Source organism: Asterias amurensis, chromosome 4 (genome assembly GCF_032118995.1).
Source record: "Asterias amurensis chromosome 4, ASM3211899v1".
Lineage (NCBI taxonomy): Eukaryota > Metazoa > Echinodermata > Asteroidea > Forcipulatida > Asteriidae > Asterias > Asterias amurensis.
The window spans coordinates 9,669,840-9,691,422 of NC_092651.1; the positions used below are offsets into that span (position 1 = coordinate 9,669,840).

At 37.4% G+C, this 21,583-nt stretch overlaps 1 protein-coding gene across 1 annotated transcript; it reads right to left on the reverse strand.

The window, feature by feature from the left end:
• Window positions 1-543: 543 nt before the first annotated feature.
• On the reverse strand, window positions 544-19,975 carry LOC139936136 (mitochondria-eating protein-like). Its single transcript, XM_071930871.1, has 11 exons — window positions 19,755-19,975; window positions 18,751-18,856; window positions 17,837-18,065; window positions 15,523-15,618; window positions 14,617-14,751; window positions 13,023-13,233; window positions 12,261-12,419; window positions 11,640-11,815; window positions 10,345-10,477; window positions 8,115-8,214; window positions 544-5,034 (listed from the first exon to the last, which is right to left on the reverse strand). Exons 1-11 carry the CDS (start codon window positions 19,839-19,841, stop codon window positions 4,970-4,972), a joined length of 1,497 nt encoding a protein of 498 aa, XP_071786972.1. The 5' UTR covers window positions 19,842-19,975; the 3' UTR covers window positions 544-4,969.
• Between the last annotated feature and the right edge of the window lie 1,608 nt (window positions 19,976-21,583).

Sequence of the window (21,583 nt, forward strand, 5' to 3'; positions counted from 1 at the left end):
GATTGAAACTATTTGGATACCAGTACCGTACATTGTATATACATGTGTTCCCATCCCTTACTAGTGTTCAGTAAACGTACAATAACTCTGAACTCTGTCGTTATGTAGAAAACAAAAACAAAGTTTTTATTACAAGTCATTTGAAGAAAAAAAAACTGTGTGGTACTCAGTTTTGATTTAGTTCATAGACAGTGATTTGTGGGTTGACAAGTAGTTGTATTTGAAACTGACATATTTTTTCATGACATTTGGCACATGTGAAAAGTTATAGATAGGTTTGCGGTAACACCATGTAATGATATTCTCTTAATGAGTTGGGGTGGTTCTGAAAAGAACGGTTGGTTTCAACTCGGCGTTTCGATCAGTATGCTCTGATCGTTTTCTGTACAAAGTTGATAGAAAGGATGAATCCTAAACACTTAAGGATTTTCAAGAAAACTAATCTTTTACTCCCTGTGAAAACCTTTAGAGGGAACAACCCACAAATTTACTAGTAAAAATGCAAGAATCACAAACACAAGAAATGAAACTCAGTCTCAGAGGTAGATTGTCCACACAACAAATGTATTAAATTTTCAAGAGTAAAATAAAAACAGACTGTAAACATAAACAAAATATATAAATATAAAATTCACACAAAACTGAAAAACCTTGCAAGCAAAACTTGAATAGAACTTAAAAATTCATGATATACAAGACTGTACACATTAATTTCTTTCAAGTTAAAAAACATCGCAACTAAGAAAATTGCTTTATTTGCCTTTCAATTCAATTCCCCGCTTTTTAAAAGTTGGCCCACCTCTAAATTCGCCCCAATTAAAAATTATGCAAAATGATGTAAATTGCAGAACAATTATACAAAATATTTTTGCAGCAGAGTCATTTATTCTTATCAGAAATCTTCTGCATGTAGTGTAATAGGTTTTTAAGAAGATAACTAGCACACATAGTAAACTATTCGGTAACACTAATAATTTTATGCACAAAATCTGTCAAATACATGTACAGTGTACATCATTGATTTATTTCAAAATTCTTTAAATAATTCTTGTAATAAAAACATTGACAAGGCATGGAGATATTAACACACACAAAATGTACATTGCATCTTACCATAATTAAGTTTTATCATAATATGTAACATGTTTGGGGGTTTGTTTTATTGCTTTCAATTTGGAATGCAATGCACTTTTGACCAGTTCCGAATTTTAAGCACAGAACATGTCTGCTTGAGCAGAATAAAGTAACTGCAAAAAATGACAATCCCCTGGTTCCCAGCTCATGTTTGCTAAGCAGAGAAATTATAAGCAGCATTTGGCGCTTCAGCAGCTTTGTGATACTGAGTCCCAGTTATAATTAACTTTCACATGGTGATGAAGTAATACAGGAACTTACTACAAACAAAACATTATGATATTGTCACAGAATCTTTCATTTATGGCTGGTTTATAAGGATAGTTTCAAATTGCAAGCTAATTTTTATGGCATAGAATACTTCTTGGCTGACCAATGAATTATCTCTGTGAAAAAAGTGATGTCACAAAACAAAACTACACTCAGAATAATAGAAAACTCATCTTAAGATGGCTAATAAACAAATTTTGACAGCAACCTGAAATCTGATTAAAGTAAGAAGAATATCATGCCTGCTTATTCAAGTCATAAATTATTTTCTCCCAGCGGCAATATTTTCAAGGATATTGGTAATTATTTTTTACTATCATTTCAAGTTGCCTTTAGACACGTAATCTGAAAAAGTATCCATAACGGCACCGTCTCTTTAACTTATGGAATGTACAACTTGAAAATATTTACCTCAAAGGATGGTTTACTGCTGCTAGATTGCCTCCAGGCAGTCGACTTAAATTAGCAGCTGAACTTGAGCAGTATATTTACAACAAATGCGCTAGAATCTGTGATACTTAACAGCAATGCTCTTGTGTGCTGGCAAACATTCACAAGGACTCTCTTATAAACCGGGGGCGATTTTTCAGTGAGTTTAATTCTGCCATAGTATCTCGATTCTAACACTTTAATATAGACGAACCTCCTTTTTTCTTTCTTGTGTTTTGTTTTTTTCTTCTCTTCTTTTATTTTTTTAGCAATGCACACATTTGAAGTGGGTCCTTCTTATTCAGGCAGCCAATGTAATCTGATTATTAAGAACTAGGTCAGCCCAATTGGTCCAGATTAGATTGGCTGCAAATAAACCTTGATTGTTCAACTTAAATTAGAATATGATGAAAGTTGTGTTTATTTTCTCCAGTAGACATTCGCACAGTGTACATTTAAGATGAAATAACTGCTATGTAAGGTTTATTAAAAACCAATAAAGCGAAAGCATTTATATCTCACCTTTTGGTGCGTATAAATGACATCAAGTCCTTCATTTAATATGCACACCCAATTGTAACAATTATTTTATTAATTTCAAGAGATGTTCACACTTTTCACATAACAGCAAACATTCACTTCTTAAAAGAAAAATCGGAGGCAAAGCAAAACACACCAAAACATAAAAATGTCCACTGTGATATATCTGAAATGAATTACCTACATGTTTTCCAGCTCTGAAACAATCATTTGAGAAAAAAACAGGGGCCAATTCAATGGCCAAACCAAACATTGGGGTGGGGTGGGGGGGGGGGGGCAAGCGGAGTCTTGGGGGAGTTGGGGCTATTTAATGTATAAAACCATTCATTTGTGCATTTTTTTATATCTCGATTGGGTGGAGGGGAGCCTTTAGACCCCTGCCCAACTCCGGTAAAGACACTGCAATAGAGCTGCTTAATAACATAAAGTATAGCTAAGCACAAAATAATCGTGCTTACCATAATAATCGTGCCAACTGCATCGTACCATTTTGTGACTGGTGTCCTGTTTATACACCTGCTCAACAGAAAACTTGTTAGCAATATTTTTTTATGCTTGAGCTCTGAGCAGCTCTATATATCTGGAATTGGGTCCAGCGATCAGTCCAAGTCTGTTTTGCTTCACTGACTTAATCTGTAACTCCTAATCGACATGTTATAAATCCCAGACTTATATTAATCTTTAATACTTTGTGAACTCCCAAATGATACATAGATATTGCATGACCATCTTATAAAGTATTAATGTTTACATCTCCCTTAATAATACCAAGAATAATCTGGAAATGTTATCAAAAACGCTTCCGATAGCCTAAATTCCGCAGTAGTAGTAGTAATAGCTTATATTAATCTTGTCTGCTCAAATCCGATCGCTACGTAAAAACATCCTTCGCCTACATAAGTCATAACCTTCATGTCACTCACTAAAAAGCTTTATCCTTAAGTCTTTTGGTCATCTTTGTCTTTTCTTCATCTTTAACTCTTCTCACCAAGTTTTCTGCATCAGTGCCGTTTCATTTCTATTGGTGTGAAGCTTAAACGTTGAGCAAATGTTTTGACGAAAAACAATTGGGAATACAGGCACTGGCAACCAGTCTTTCCGGCAGCTACTTCAAACATTGAGGTCGATCAAGACCGTGCTATCAACCTTGGCTAGACGTGTCTGTTTTAGACTCTCAGTTCTGGTCAAAGCTTTATAACAGCCATTTGGAGACCTTGTCCAATGCTCAATCAGAGATAAGAATTGACTGACTAACAAGACATTATTATCAACCATTCAATCAATTTGCCAATTATTGTAAAGTTATGAGCACCTTTGCACGGGGGAACTATGAATATTGAAAAAAATTAATCTTTGAATACTTTATCAATATTTAAAAAATAATCAATCAGTTACTCAAACCATAACTCATTGTTACTTATTTCATTCATCATTATTTCCAACTAGTTATAATCAATTTATACATTGCTTGTCATAATGAACAAGGCAGGGCTGTGACTTAACATTTTATGCGCATTTAGTCACAATCCTGATTTGATCATGACGATATAGTAACTTCCAAAATTATTGTAAGAAAAATCAAGTTACACCAAACAGGAGAAATATTCAAACCTTTAAACACTTGATTTACCTTTTAAACACTTTTCACACTCAGTTTCAAATCTGCTAAACGTAACAACAACACACATCATACTGTAAATACTGATAACATTATTAGGCCAGGGTCGCTGCAAAAGCTTGTAGGGGTCAATGTCATGGCTCTGCTTACCACAAAATTCTGCGCCTACTGTAAAGCACATGATTCTATGGGCTGTAAGCGCAGAATTATGTGTAAGCAACGCCATACAACAAATTATGGAGGGTACATCTAGCCAATTTTTTAAACCACAGTTTGGTTCCTGGCTTGGGATATACTGCTAAAAATGGTATTCTTGAAACAAGAAAACATCTTGTTTCAAAAAAATATTTTATGTGTTACAAGAAATATTTTCTCAAAATAAAATGTTTTTCTTATTTCAAGAATACCATTTTTAGCAAAGTGGGTCCACTTGTTTGAAGCCCCATACCGAAAACGGATGTTTTAAAAATAACTGATGGAGCCTGAGAGCTAGAACCGCAGCTGTAGTTTCATTTAAGGTTACAGTGTCCCATTCACCTTCGGTCAAAACGGTCAAAATTTAGGATTTTGCAATAGATCTTTGGAATTTTTCTTAATTGAGATCTTAGAACAGCCGTTTCTAGGAACAAACTGCATAGTTAGTTTTATTTTTTGCTTAAGTATCAATTTCTGACATTTCAACAAAGTAATGATTTTTATTTCTGGATAATGATCAATAACAAGAAAAAATATGTGAGTCTTTATTAATTATCACATTTCAATGATACAAAAAAATGGACGGAATTTCCATAATACCTGGATTGAGTATAAATGTGATGAATAAGCGATCAATAATGGATAGATTATCAATTCTACATACATAATAATTTGTCATGGACGGAATGTACTCACTTATGGTTATGTTTAGAGTAACAGGAACGTTAACCGATCAATATCATCAAGTTGATGCAGTCGTCCCAACGATGATTAAATCTCTTCTTAGTAACTTGAAAAAGAAGATGAACTCATGGGCCTCGGAGACAAGCTGCTTCCTGGTCGGGAACCTATTAAACAATCGATAGAAATACAAAACAAATGTCAAACTAACATGTACTAATTCCATTTAATTTAATGGACCAGTCTTTTTAAAAGGAGGAAGAAGATTCAGCATTGATCTGAGGTCAGATTGTAACAAAATAATTAGTCCAGTTGGACGAGCATGAAACCTCCCTGAACTACCAGGGTGCTATTTTCAGGATTTACAGACTCTCAACATCACATCAAATTGTCTGTTATGTTTATAAGGGAACTAATTGAATGGTTTCATATCCATAATGATCAAAAGGGAGTAAAGCGTAAAATACTTATAAATCTGGAAACAAAAATCAAAATCCGCACATACTTTTTCTTGAGATAGGCAGTTTTTGCACTATTTTTGACCAGGAGATAACATGTATGTACAATAGAAAGATTTAAAATCCAAACATATTGTGATAACGACATTAAAGAACTATCAGCTGACGAAATGTAAAAAATAAGACATCTGACGTAATAATAATAAACAAAACAAGACATCTTTTTCCCTTGGTCAGTTTATTGTTATCCTAGTGAGTGAGCAAACTTGCTTTTAGCTCAGCCGTTGTCTGACCAGGTCTCTCAAATTGGGCCCAGTACATGAATTTCATTAAATTACAATTTTGAACTGTCCACATCATAAAAATACTGAAATTTTGCATCTTTGCGCATTCTACTTGTAGCCCGTATTCAAACCTCTACCCCCCCCCCTCCCAGCAAATTGTGAATTTGATTTTCCTATTATGCCAGTGGTATATCTGACAAGTTTTTGTCGCATATTATTACTCCTTTATTGAAAATCTGCTCGTCACAGCCGGCAGGCATATTTATAATACAGATTTACAATAAAATATAAAAGTACACCAAAATATTTATACAACAGAAACATTAAATATTTAAAGGCAATAAAAAATAGATTCATTACGAAAACCCAAAATAAGGAAAAAATAACATAATATAGCAAAATAACATAAAGCATAATATAATGAAGTAGTCCAGCAGATACATGCAGCAAAGCATAGTAGCACTGTGTACACAATGTCAGTGGATTGACGCGCGCAATTCCCACTCAATCCCAAACGCCAGCGTAAATACACTCTGTCTGGTAAAACCTGCTACACTACAGCCCGTCTCCACATAGTTGATTTGAATTGAACAGTTATTGTTCCACGCGCTGAAAATAGAGCGCTATTGATTTGTGCGGTCACTCACTTCAATGATTAGGGGTTATATGAGATGCAATTGAAGTGTGTCCGTCCATACTCCAATTACACTAGATGTCAATAGTAATACTACATGTATATAGAGAGAAACATTAAAGGGACACTGGACAGAGAGTGTAGGGAAAGCTGACAGATTATTAAAGGGAATGGATAAATTTGTTTATTATGGTCTGCCGGCGTTTGAATGCTAGAAATGTCTAAATAACAACACAATACACCTTCTGGGTTTTTAGAGAGAGGGATTCAAAAATGGAATCTGAGAAAGGTTTCTGCATGAAATGTTTTTTTTATAGATCCTTTGTGGACATAACCGCTCCAAATCCCTTTGAAAAACCCTAAGTTCTACTTTGCATTATATCTAAAATCTGACCAATTTCACCGCTCCAAATCCCTTTGAAAAACCCTAAGTTCTACTTTGCATTATATCTAAAATCTGACCAATTTCACACCAAGGCAAATGGTCAAAACCAATTTGTGTGAGGCACTTGTTTTCCTAAAGGCCTTATTTTCCAGCCTTCCCTTTTTTTGTAGCTATGTGTACCACATTGCTTCAAAATCAGTTATCCATGGTAGTTGCCAGTGCTGCTTGGACTCAGATTTTATAAAGGATCCTTGGCACTCTGATCGTACTCATCTGGATATACGTATGGGCTATTGTATAATTTAATAGATTAGGAAATACCTGTAACTGAGGATATGTTCGTAAGAAAATCAATCAATCCATTAAAGCAGCTCTGCATGCATGAAATAAAACACAAAGTAAAATAGTTCTAAAAAAGCTGCCCCAATACTCCGTTGGATTAAATAAAACCTCTTTTAAAAAAGAAAGTGAAGTGATAAAATACATACTTCAAAGTGAAAAATATAAAAACCCAAATTACATTATCAATCCTACTCATAGCGATAACTTCTCTAGATGCAACTTAATACATGGGGAGTGTACATTGTATCAAGTTCCAATAGGACTATCTAGAGAAACAGCAGAAATTGAATTAACCCTTAAACTGGCCTTGCCTGCAACTCTGTCAGTGGCAGACTGGAGCAGCCTGAACGTTTCTCTAAACTGGAAAGATGTGTGTTTGCTTAGTATCCGACCACATTTATGAACGCTTTCAATGAGAAACTATTGTTTTTTTTACAGAGCAAAGTGAAATGCACTTGGCCAGAAATGTAAACAAAATCTTGAAAATCTGACAAAATTCCATTAAAGCTCTTTTCATGTCAGAAAAAAAGGTTCCCAGCAAATGTTTTTCTGAGCTATACCACCGACTTCACGATTATTAGAAAAGTATTTTGTCATCTAGTTACTGAAACACAATTTCTTGATTTATGCAATTCATTATCATAGGCGTCAAACCAATGTTTGTATGAGAGAGCCTAGCTGTTGCCAGCTTGGTGTTTATATCCCCTTGTGAGTTTTTACCGAGATCCCTTGACGGATCTTAAAGATCATCTAGACTGAGACAGTTCATATGTTCAATTAAGGAGGAAACTTCATGTATATGCCTACGCGATCAAGTGGCATCACGAATGCTTAAACTGATCTGGGAAGGCAACAATTTAGCCATAATGACAGGGGTAATAATGTTCAAGTTACATGAGCATCACACATGGCAAATACCGAGTCCCAGGCCCAATACTTGATGGAGGCAATGAAGGTGATTGCCTCCATGCTCCCTGGTCGATGACTTGGTGTCCTATGCTTCAGTAGAAACTTACAATTTCCTCATAGGGTGCCCTTTACCAAGGAGAGTAGCACTGTGCCCTTGCCCTTTCTAATAAAACGAAGCATCGCTTGAAGTAGACTATCCAGGATTTATCTTTACATTAGTATTCTATGTACTCACCAGTGGGGCTAAGAGTTCCATTCAAGCGACGAGGGCTTGGAGATCTTCCGCTCCTCGGGGTAACTGCTCTGCTAGGACTGCGACTCCGTCTTGGGGAGGACTGCCATGCAACAAAAGCAAACATTATTATTAGTTATGGCCAATCACAACACTTGTGTCCTTGAGCAAAGACACTTTCTATAATTGCTTCTCTTCACCCAGGAGGCTGATGTGGTAACCCCAAGAGGGCTTGGTTGGGTTTTGTGTGTGTGTGTGTTATTAGCTTCATAGTATAGCTTCATCACAATTGGCTTACAATATCTTGTACGCACAGCCACGGTTGAGATGGGTTTTTGTTTATTATGAAATAACCAGAGAGGTAATAATGATCAGACACCCTGAGCAAGAACACTTGACGGGTGCGGATTGAGCCGTGCTATTATCAATATTGCAATTAAACCTCATACTAAAGACACAAATGTAACAATTGCCAATGCTGAGATATCGAAAAACAAATTAAAGGGGTGGCGCAAGGGCTTTTAAATACATGCACAAATCGCACAAAGAGACGAGCTTGTTTAAACGCTATAAACAAACATTTTGAGATATCACCATTTGAAGAGTGCTTTAAAAGAGTTAGAATCCACTCACAGTATCAAAAAAATTTGTTGTACATACTCAGGAAGAACCAATAGTTTTTCATTTAGAAAGGTCCATTAAACAAAACAAATGGATTCCACAAATCAGTGTTATTTTCTTAACCTAACCAGCTCTCTCATAAGAATGTCATCCAAGCAAACCTATAACTGATGCCACTTTGTCTGACACACGTTACATTTAATGATTGGAAATTTGGCATACTGCATTTGATCTCCAACTTCAGTAAATAAACTGTATTTGTACTAAGTGAGTTTTTCATTTTCACCTATTTCCATTTTCCATTACTAGGAAAAAATCCACGGCCCTTCACGATGTGGTGTAAACTTGTCCGATGACATTGATGTATTTGCACACAGTGTATCCCGTGACTGTATTCCGTTCTGCACATTTTTATTAATTTCCCTTTGACTAAAGCTGTGTTTACACAGGAGCCTCGTCCCACTAACATCAAACCCCGGGGTATTTGTCTTCTTAGATCAACTCAATCGCTGGCTCTTATTGATTTGTGTACAAAGCGACCTGGCCATAATCAATTGAATCAATAGCCTCATAGCTATGTGTTTAAAGGGTTTTGGTACCATTTTTGTAGGTTAAGTTTTGGGCAAAGACATGAATCCCTTCCCACTGTGCATGAAGATGGACTTGTAATATAATTTCCCTATATAGAAGTTTCAGTCATCGGTCGTCATGGTTTTTTTTAGAAAATAAGTAAAACATTACAGGGCAAGTTTTTTAGGAGAGTCGCAGGATTCTGTTGTACATGCTTAAATAGTTTTCGCCTCTTGTGAAATTGTTTTACTAATTTCTCAAAGACTACAGCACCCTATAAGCAGGTAATGTTTTGAGGGAAGCTTTATATCATCATTATCTTTTAAAAACTGTGTAAGTGTAATGTAAACCTGTGGAAGTACCCAAACCCTTTAGAGAGCATATAAATGCATCATTTTTTTATGAGTAGATTCTATCCTGTAGTATTTTTAATAAAGACATAGTGTACTGTTAGGGTCATATATTGGTAAATACTTAAAAAAAAATAATGACCATAAAATATTACTTGATGAGAAGCACTGCCGATGTTGATATTGCAAACTATTTGGAGAAATGATTATCTTTGAAGTTACATGGTTTATACGTTCTTCATCCCAACACAATAATAATTGAGAAACATTGCTGTACATAAGGTGTACGCCTGCCCCCCCCCCCACACACCACACAAATTTACAGTGCCCCCCAGCGCCCCAAATGAAACAAATCGCAAAAGTGTTCAAACAAAATTAGAAGAGAGAAAAAGAAGAAAAACATTTTGTATCAACAAAACATAGTGAACGATCATGATCGGAATACTGCGGCTACATACATGAAGTGCCCTAAGAGGATGGTGACCCCCTGCAGCATTCCCCTTCCAAAATTAGAGCGATGCCCCCCCCCCCCCCCTTGAGATTTATATACCCTCATAAACCTAAGCAGGTATTTAACAAAACAAAATGCTTTCAAAGTATTTTATCTCTCAGACTCACAGCATATGTTTTCACAGCGCAAGAATGTATTATTTTCCGGAAGCATTAAGAACAAAAATTAATGGGTGACTTACAAGAGTAGCACCGCGTCTGGTTACCGCCTCTCCTTTAAGTAGAATCCTACCAGTCATGACTTCCTGTAGTGCAGGCCAGATGTAATGATTGACCAGCGGTGCTGAATATTCAGAGTCATAGCTTCGCCGGTACCTAAAAAAAAATAGCGTAGAGAAATCGTTAGGCCTATTAAAGTCTGATTTCCGCAGAAAGACATATTTGTTCAGATTTTTTTTAATCAGAACAAATTTTGACAGAAAATGCTATTTAACCCCCCCCCCCTTCCCCCACAACATACAAAAACTGTTTCCATTTATTTTTGATTTTTGTGTCAGGTTTTGGTTAGTTTTTAAAAAACATAAATGATTTGATTTTTTTGCCAGAAAACTTGGGTAAAATTAGGCATCACAAGAGACTTCTTGCTTTAACTCACTATCCTCAAGACATAATGAGGAAACTGAAGTGAATGAATTTTCTTATTGTATTTGTTTAGAATTGGTTGCCTGTAAATTGCCTTTTGTAATGTGGAATGTAGTGAACGGACGCTTGGCTGCATCTAGTATTAAAATTCAAAACCCTCAACACAGCCAATTTGCGGAAGTGGGTGCCTACGGGCCAGACAACTGCTCTTGGCATTGTTGTAATAATGTTGTGATAATGAACATGGCCTTCGAACTTCAATTTTGTGGCTTGTCACTCAGAAACAGACTCGAGATTTGAGGAATCAAATACAAGTTTGTTAAAAGATGTTGTAGTAGTTGAGTAGAAGGCTTTTTATGTGTGTGTAGCAGTTATAGCGTAGCTGACATTCTTACGATCAACTATATTTTTCCAGTCAGCTCGTTCCATTCCTCCTTGGACAGAAATTTCCAGCCCAGCTGTGTTTTGCTTTTTATACAGCGCTCAAGTTCTACTGATGTTTGGCGGTCTAATATTGTACTCCTACGCCCAATTTTATAGAGCTCCTTCAGCAAGAGAAGCAGCTAAGCACATCAAAGTTATGCTCATCAAAATAAGATTACCAGCCAAAGTGTTGTGTCACATATGTACAATCTGTGACTTGGCATCCTGCTTATAATGTTTCCTTAACAGAAAGTTGCCAAGCATGATTTTCTGCTTTTAAAAGCAGCTTTGAAATTTGTCCCTGGTCACTGGGTCATTTATTTCATTCCTTCAATCATTACTGATCAACCACAACATGCCAGCAGACTGTATACTTTCTCTTGTTGCATCTTACAGCATTCAGCATTGTGCCAGTGAAACACGATCAATATAACACCATGGTAAACAAACATTTATTTGTGCACAAACTTACTTGAGATCGTCGAAGAGTTCTGCCGCCCTAGCCAGGATGATGTCCAGCGGGTTAGGTAAGGCACTCATGTCCCACGCGACCTTGACCAATTCACGAATGAACAGAGACAAGGCTTTGAAGTCTACCTCCGGTGGGTAGGAGAGTACTGGGTGGGTATTCATTGCCAACAGAACATCCTACAAGAAGAATAAACGAGATGGGTCAAATAGTTAACGCACAATTAAGTTATTTTAAAAATGGCCAGTATGGGTAGGCTATAGTCCCCTTGTCTTTACTTGCCATGTGCATACCGGGCAATGGCCTTATTCTCTGAGCATGCCATGGGGGTGCATTTATTTTTATAAGAGATAAATTGTATTTGACGTAGTTTTTTTATGAGATATTGCCTACAATCACAAGGCCAGATGGCCACTTAAAAGGTGAGGGCTACAGCACTTATTTTATTTGGGTTTTTAACCCAAGTCAACAGTCACCAATTGCATTTCTAGATCAGACATCTTACCACTAGACCACTGATCTAGCCCGATGGCTACATGTAGAGGCAGTTTGAAGTGTTAGCGAGTACCATAATAATTTCATTGATGTTAGTTTTGCATCAAGATATTATATAAGTAGCTGTACCTGTACAATGCTGTGTACGTCCAGCAATTGTCCGTTTTTGTTGACGTAATTCTGCACAGCTTCGTCCAGAGTCTCTGGTCCAGTGTGAGTAATCTGAAGGGTGCTGCGGACTTTGGTGCGATACAGTCGGTATGCCTTCTTAGCGCAGTTGAACGCTTCCTGTGAACAGAATTAAAATGAACTCATTTATCATGTACAAATTCTACTTATAGTATGAGTATATTTCAATTGTGCATCTCATAAATTATTAGTACTACAAACATACATTAACCAATCAAGAAACACCGGGGTAAAAGCCCCTTCTCTTTCATGACTCAGTATGAGCAAATAAACTGTGTTTTCTTACTGCAATTCTTACTAGATTGTATCTCCACTATACAAAGTTTCAAGTCCTATTCATGTACTGTAAATGGTGTTGACTGCAAACCTTACTAGTTGCACCATGCAAATTTCAAATCCTACTCATGTGCATGGCGTTCTGCAAACTCACCTAAGACTGTATCTCACTCATGCAAAGTTTAAAATCCTACTCCTGTACAAGGCGCTTCAGCAAGTCTTACTAGACTGTTTCTCCACCATGACAAGTTTCAAGTCCTACTCATTTACATGGTGTTAATGCAAGACCTTACTACATTCCACCATAGAAAGTTTAAAATAATACTTATTGTGTTACCGCCTAAACCTTACTAGATTGTATCTCCTCAATGCAATCTCGTATAATAGTTATGTTTGCATCTTTTATCACAATAATTGATAACTCACTTCCACGCATGCAAAGATAATGCGTTGATTTATTTCATGGTCCTCTGATAGAGTACGTAGTATGTCCATAGCATCCATGCGGTCCCGTGAGAACATGTCACCAAAGCGAGTCACCAGATGAGCTTGTCTTACTCTCTGTACCACATCACTACCCACTGACATGGTGGAGCGAGGACTCGTTGGTGGCAGTGAAGCCGTCAGATAGTCCATTCTGAAATAATGAAGGCGAGAGGTTTGTTATTTTCACTCCAATTTAATGGGATTGTGTCAAACCCTCAATAGACCGTGTTGAATAAACCCTTTTTTGCTATGGAAGTCCCCATATTGTAGGTCAAACCATATGTGCGTCCAAACGCGTACATCAATAAAGCACGCAGCATTCCCGGTTACATGCACGCACACACGCACACATACACCATCTTGTAGGGCAGATATTTGAATAGTGACGTCATATTCAATACGGTCTATAAAAGAAATCAGGACAGTTTAATCAGTGCTTTTGATTAACTTTTACCGAGCGTTTTGGGTGTGATCCTGTCAGCCAGCCGCGGAAAAAAAACCATCGGACATCCTTGTCTGGATGGACAGACAGTTAAGGGCATATATGATGTCAACTGGCAAAAACAAAATCAACCGTTCTGAGTGGACCCGAGTTTGCCAATAACAAACTTGGGTCAATATGACTGATTTGGGTTATGCAGTTTTTACCATGATCTTTTATCTTATCATGAGTTAATGAAGTGACAGGCAGTAAATTGAGCCACCATTAACAGGCTTACTGACAACAATTTCTACAAACATCTACAAAGTTCTTGTTTATTATTTCTAATTGGGAAAAGTGTCTAAAAATATTATGCGACCAACTTTAAATCATACAAATTTACCAAGCAACTGTTCCCAGCCAGTCACATCTACTATAGATCTCTTAACATATTACGGATATAGTTAACGGCACAATAAAGGTAGTGGACACTATTGGTAATTACTCAAAATAATTATTGGCATAAAACCTTTCTTGGTGACGAGTAATGGGGAGAGGTTGATGGTATAAAACTTTGTAGAAAAACGGCTCCCTCTGAAGTGCCATAGTTTTCGAGAAGAAGTAATTTTCTTCAAAATTGATTTTGAGACCTCAGATTTAGAACTTGAGGTCTCAAAATCAACCATCTAAACGCACACAACTTTGTGTGACAAGGGTGTTTTTTCTTTCATTATTATCTCGCAAGTTCGATGACCGATTGAGCTCAAGTTTTCACAGGCTTGTTATTTTATGCATATGTTGAGATACACCAACTGTGAAGGCTAGTCTTTGGCAATTACCAATAGTGTCCACTGCCTTTAACCCAGCTCATGGTCACTGGCCTTAGGAAAGTGGAGGTGCCTTGTAACTTATAATACCTTTATTGATAGTGATAGCAGTTGAGTTGAAACCGACAGGTAGAATCGAGCGTTTTTGGCTAACTCATGTAATGATAATTGAGTAGTTTTATCATAACTCAGTGCTTGACTCCCTGAATTTCTTAGACTTTTGCAAGTACACGTATTCGTTGTTATGTTTTGTTAAAGAATCTCATGGAACAACTTTTAAACTTACCTTCCAGTCAAAATTGCCTTCTCCTCTCTAAGGAGGTTGACATCCCCTCTGAGACGGCGAGATTCCGCTTCATAGTTCTCCAAGACTCCAACACGAGACTTGTACATTCTCAACTCATCCTTTAGGGATTGCATACTGATAAAGGAAAACAAGAAATGGCGTAAACTATTTTCACTGACAATGAAAGTGTTTGTATGTTTAGATGATCTTATTGTCAAGGGAACTGGGCAAACTCCCACAAGGAATAATATACATTAAACGCCAGCCAACAGCTAATATCTCTCATACAAACATTGGTTCAGCTTTCATGATTATGAATTGCACAAATCAAGAAAGTGTGATCGGTAACTAGATGACAATATGGAAATTTAGGCATTGCATGGTGAGGCATCAAGAAATATTTGGTCTGCTGTAACAATATGTTTGTATCTTACTTGCTAGGTAGATTTTGTTGTTTTGAGAACCATGTACTTTTTCTAGTCATTGTGAAATTAGCAGGTGGCCCGGTAGGATTTGAAACCAGAACATTGTAATTGCAAGTTATGCAGTCTTACCACTGGATCACTCTGTTGGGTGATGGTATTGCAGTTTACAATAAATCCTTGGTAAACATGTCTTTAGGAATAGAAAATGTTCAGTTCGGAACTCTTGGTACTTCTTTTTGAAATGGAAGATTTTTCTTTCCAGATGTTTGCAGGAATATGAAGTGTTGTTAAATTTCTTAGCCTTTCTTGATATGCAGCAAAAAGAGCAGCGTGGGTTTATACGCTGTGACTAGTCAGTTGGAAATGGGCTAAGTACACTATCTAGGTGTCTTGAACATTACGCTAGGAGAAAGCTGCCACTTTGTATTAACCAGCTAACATCAATACCGGTACTAAGTTTTGTTATTAATCCAAAATGTACCTTGAGTTGAGTCTGATGCTATCCTCCTCATTGATAATGGCTTCTCCTGCAGACGCCGACCGTTCTTCATTTAATTCAGCCCTTGTTTCTTGCAACCTATAAAAAAACAAGGAAACAACAAAGCGATAATAGTGTGACGATACTTGGAAGTATTGTCACTGCACCACGGGGTAACGGTTCGAATCCCAGTCGTGACACTTGTGCCCTCAAGCAAGACGCTCTTAACTAAAAACTACTTTTTTAACCATGCTAGAAAGACTCTGCTATAGGGTTGAAAGGTCAAGCCATTTACTATATTTTGCATTTATACTATTGGTTGGTAGGCAGCAGCAAATTCTAATTTCACAATCCATTGGTCCTGGCAGTCTAGTCTGGCACTCTTTGTGCACACAGGCATTTGAAACATTTTTATTCAATTTTTTTCGGGGGGGGGGGTAAGAGTAAAAATTGCTTCTTATGGCAACTATTCAAAACTCTTTCAATTTATAACCCTGATCTTTAAAAAGATTTTTAAAAAAAGAAAAAAACATTTGCAAAACTCAAGATCCTTGTCTTTTATAGAAAAACGTTTCATTAAGACCCCTCGGAAATTGCAACTTAAACAGGAAGCCCGCCTGCAAAATATCAGAAAGTTTTATTCCCACCTGAGCTCCATTATTAGATACTTTGGCTCTCTTTATTTTATACTGCACCAAGTTTCATCCCTCTTTTTCATAATTGCATTTTAATCAACGCATCCACTGCTGAAGCACGTAACCAACAAATAAGCAGGTGTTTTGATATGAATCTACCTGTCTATAATCAAACATTGATTGATGAGAGCATCAACATCACAGAATGGAAACAATTTCCTTGCCTTTCAATGAGCAGGTCTGTTGTGAGCGTATAGGAAATAACGACAGGGAATTTGCGGATCTCTTCTAAATGGTAGTCATGCAGTTTGATTGTTGTATTTGTTGTGAAGAAAAAGTGCATTGGCACCAAGCCTGGGGAATCTATGGCTGAGTTCGGGCGGTGTGTTCTTGGCCCAAGTGGGCTGTTCTCACGCGCCCAAACAATGAGAACATGACCCGAGAATGATTCACTCGGAACAAGATCACACACCACCTTTCATCGGGGGTTTCGAGAACAACACTTTACAAAATGGCAGCACAACATCAAGAGAATAGGTGAATTAGTTGCAAAATGACTCTCAAATAGATTGTTAAAGTTAATATTGATAAGTTGAAAGTTAATAGTCATCCCAAAGAAAATAATGAAAGTGTGGTCTTTTTTCTACTGTCGGGTTTCCAACTGTTAAAAAACATCCTATTTAACTGACGAACCATGTTGCCACATGACCAGTACCGAACCTCTTTTCGTGGCGCTTTTATCACATCGTCGTTTGAGCGGATGAAACAAGAACAACGATCCGTCTTATTCTCGAGCATCCAAGAACACACCGCCCGAACTCGGCCTATGAGTGGAAGTTTTTGAAACTTAGAAAATGTACCAGGATTTTTTTCAGGGCTTCACAAACCCCTTATGCTTTCCCCCATGTCATATGACATGGCTGACTGGTCGAGTCCACTAAACTCAAGTTCTTGAGGCAAAAACCCACTACATTAAGTGCTTGAGCTGGGGCATTGTGTACCCCCAACCTCCCAATCATTGTGTCTTCACTGTGTGCTTAAAATATCAGGAATTCTTAATAAGATTTAGGAGGGGGAGGGGTACTTGTGTACATAGGGTCAGGCGTGCGAATGGTTTAAATTACGGTCATGACATGGCACAGTTTCTGAATATTTGCTAGCTAGCAGGACCACGACCTCTCCTAAACTGAGTTTTTGTGTATTGTCATTAAAAATGACATGAGATTTGAATCAGCTTTTGGTAAACTTTCAAGTTCTTAAAATTATCTTGTTGTATGACATGGTCGAGTGGTCTAGTGTAAAAGTTCTTATGGCTAAGTCATCGGAGTGTGGGTTTGAATCCCAGTCATGACACTTGTGTCCTTGAGCAGAACACCCAACTGTGAATGCCTACATTTTGAGGGAAAAGATGGTTCTTGTGAATGATTTTTAGTTTGGTGAGCTAGACACTTAGCAGCACAGGAAATGAATGTCCAAGCTAAATATATACTTGATCAAACAAAGACACATTACAAGTTCAAATTTGTAAAGCGTGAAGAAAGCTGTTTCTGATGAAATAAAGCCTGGTCTGGTAAATGTTTTTAGCTACGAGCCCTGCGATCTTGTGGAATTTTACCCCTAAATTCAAGCCCTGCTTTAGGGAATGTCTATATTTTGTAAAAAAAAATATTTGGAGAGCTTACTCCTGCTTGAGACTGTCGGCCTCATTCCTGGATCGATTCAAATCGTCCTCCATGTCTCCCAGTTGTCCCTCAAAGTCAACTCTGAGCTTGGATATGGTACGATCTTTCTTGGCCACATCGGCGATCATATCCAAGCTCAAGTCGGAGGTAGCACTGCTTGAGGTGAATCCCTGGGACAGCCAAGGGAGCAGTCGGTTCTTCAGTGCGTCGCACCCACCATAAATACCTCCTGAAAATCACAACAACATTAAATATTATTAATTTTGGTTTTACCAATATAAACCTTGGTGTGCAAGCAATGTGTTGGCTTCCTCAGTACTTTCCCTAGCTCTGTGAAAAAAAAAAATCACATATACATGTACTTGCGTGGGATTCAAACCTACAACCTTTGCACGCAGTGTCTTACCAACTAGGCCACCAGGATTTCCTGGCAGTTAGAATCTTATTCATCAGCAGGTAGTCTACCGCAAGTTTTGTTCTGTAACAACTTAAAGGCAGTGGACACTACTGGTAATTACTCAAAATAATTGTTAGCAGAAAACCTTATTTTGTAGCGAGTAATGGGGAGAGGTTGATAGTAGAAAACATTGTAAGAAATGGCTCCCTTTGAAGTGGCATAGTTTTTGAGAAAGAAAGAAGTAATTTTCCACGAAATATGATTAAGAGACCTCCGAACTAGATTTTCAGGTCTCGAAATCAAGCATCTGAAAGCACACAAGTGCGTGTGACAAGGATGTTGTTTTTTTTCATTATTATTTTGCTACTTTGTCGAACCAGCTGAGCTCATTTTATGCATATGTTGAGATACACCAAGTGAGAAGACTGGTCGTTGACAATTACCAATAGCGTCCAGTGTGTATCATTGATGACTAGTGCTCTTTCCCTCTGTAAGAGAAAGCTTGATCGCAACATACCTTCAGATGCACAGAGATTGAGGATTAGAAACAGTTGTCCCTGTAGGCGTGACGTCATTTCAAGCAACTCACAGCAGCGATTGACATTCTCATCACAGGTGTTTATCTATCAGAAATAGGAAAAGATGAAGAGATCATAGAATACAAATTAGAAATGAATTTACAAATTAAAATCAATCAAATTTAGTGTAAACAATAACATTACTCTCACATTCATGAAGAGATTGTTAATAACTCTGTATCATTATTGGGTTTTTTTTTTCATGAAGAAAATGAAAAATACATTAATATTTCCCAAAATCCAATGTAAACAACAAGTAAGGGGAAATAATTTTACATTACAAACTTTCTACAATTAAAAATACAATTTTATCAATAGTTTGAAAGTGATTTGGATGCATATGACTCTTGTGCATATATTTAACTGTCAACTGTTAACTGCTGTCAACTCACTTGCGCCGTCAACTCGCCGTCAACTCCTCCAATATACATTTAAAATCCACTTAAGAAGCATAGAACTGTAAAGTATCAAGTATCAAGTTTTAGGTAATATTTCGGAATAAAAATTGATTTTTTGTTTTTCTCATGAAAAAATTATCTCGAAGCAGCAAAACTGTCGGCCGCCATCTTGCTTTTTCACATTGATTAGTCTTGGCCAAAGATGTCAATGATTGGTACTTTTTTTTTATCAACACAAAGTCGTTTTTGTGAATGAATTTTTACCGAAAACCATGAGAAATATGTAGTTTAGCCCAGACTTAACAGTACACTTCCGTGCCCCTTTTATAGATTTTTCATGTAAATTTAATGAGTTGACGGCACGAAAATGAGTTGACGGCAAGTCGGCGAGTTGACGGCAAGTAGTAGGACCGGTTCAAGTGTTCTGTTAATTTTTAAAGTGCATTTAAAAATTCTTGTCGTGAGTTGTCGTGAGTTGTCGGTATTTTAGTGCGACCGTACCTCCATGATTCAGTGTGTGCAGTTAGCAGGCAATAAAAACTTACCAAAAAATTGTCACTCCATTTATCCAGTTTCTCCTGCAAAAGCGAAAATGCCTCAGTCTTTGACAGCCTTCTAAGCGATTCAGCCATTTTCAATCACTTGACTTTCCAACACCAGAAGTCATAAAAATACCCGAGTTGTTCTGCAACTTGTCTTTTTACTCTGGTTCTGCCAAAGTACACACAGTTAATCGCTTCCGTCAACAACGTTAGGTACGCCACGCATGCGTATCGCGCCTCAGTGGAAGCTGTGTACTAGGTACCAGACAGTATTTTCATCTATTTACCTTCGAAGTGATTTAGGGTACCAGACTTTTTGATCCCATAGAAACCGACGCTACCGAGATTTGCGGACACACGAGGGGAATAATGACTTGACACTTATCGAAGAGGGCGCTATATAAAAGGACCGTTACCTAAACATAGCGGTACTACTTATTATGGGAACCGTAATATTAATTAAAGTTGCCATTGCATCTGGCGCTGCTGAGAGTACTACTAATGATATAATAACAGTCTGACAGATTCAAACACTAATTTGAAAATTGGTTATTGGATGATAATAGCTGCTTTGGCATTTATTCAGCTTTGGTAAATGAATTTTCTGTTTGAATCGTTGTAAGCGAGGTTGTGGAATATTGGCTTGCAAATCTTTATGTGCAGTGATTGGGGGGGGGGGGGGGGGGGGCAATGCGTGGAATCCAGATGTCCCAGTTTGCTGATAACAGTGTGCACTTGTGTCCTACTAGGCCTAATGGTGCAAAACAAAATCCGAATTTTTCGAATGCAAAATGTCTCTGTTCATTAATGGAAGTAAATAAACAAGTTTTGCATATTATATTATATGACATTCAAAACTAAATGCTGGTCTGTTATATAATGTTACAATGGTGTGGTTGCCAGTTCCTTCTAGCAAGTCTTTGCTTTCCATGGATATGTAGATCACTGCCAGTAGTAAGAAATGGCACTTTGGCAGGATTGGATATAATAACAAAAAAGGAAGAAACCAGTGTCCATTGATATCATCTTTGAAAATTAATTGCATTGAATTACACCACTTCTGCTTTTTTTTAAATTTCTGAAAACAAAATTAAAATTGATTTTTGGGGGTTGAACAAAGAATTGACTAGAGTGGGATTCGAACCAACGACCTACGGATTAACGTGCCGGCGCTCTACCAACTGAGCTATCTAGCCCTATAGTGGTAGTGTCCCTATTTTGTCAATTATGTTTGTTTGGGGGTGCCAGTCAGAAGCCATACAACCGTTAACTGCCGTGTAGCCAAGGATCACACCCAAATTGCCCAGTCAGTTTCCCTTGCGGTTAATATTGATATCTGAAACAAAATTAAAATTAAAACCTTGTAAAAACTAAACATTTCCGAATATACTCCAGAAACCAAGTACTAGTGTGCAATATTATTTACATAACCATTAAAAAAATATCAAACTCTTGTCCGTTTAGAAGGAGTTTTTTAATTCGTAATCTCCAGTGTGGTTATGTGTTATTGTAAAACCTAGACATTTGTGACATAAAAAAAATAAATATGATAATTTAAAACGTAAAACAATGCTTTTTTGGGGAGGCCGGCATTCGAACTCAGACACGTCGTCTGAAGTTTGGCAGTCACTGCGCCACAACTCACTGAGCTAATCTGGTAGTGCTGTCAGGGAACACTATATAACGCATCATATGGTCTTCTGTTCACGTCCCAGTGATCACACGACCGTCCCACAATGCACCTGGATTTATTTTGCCTTATAAGAATTAAAATCGGGTCTGGCAAGCACCAACGTGCTAGGGCGATTCGTTAGGCGCTGGTACTGTCTCTG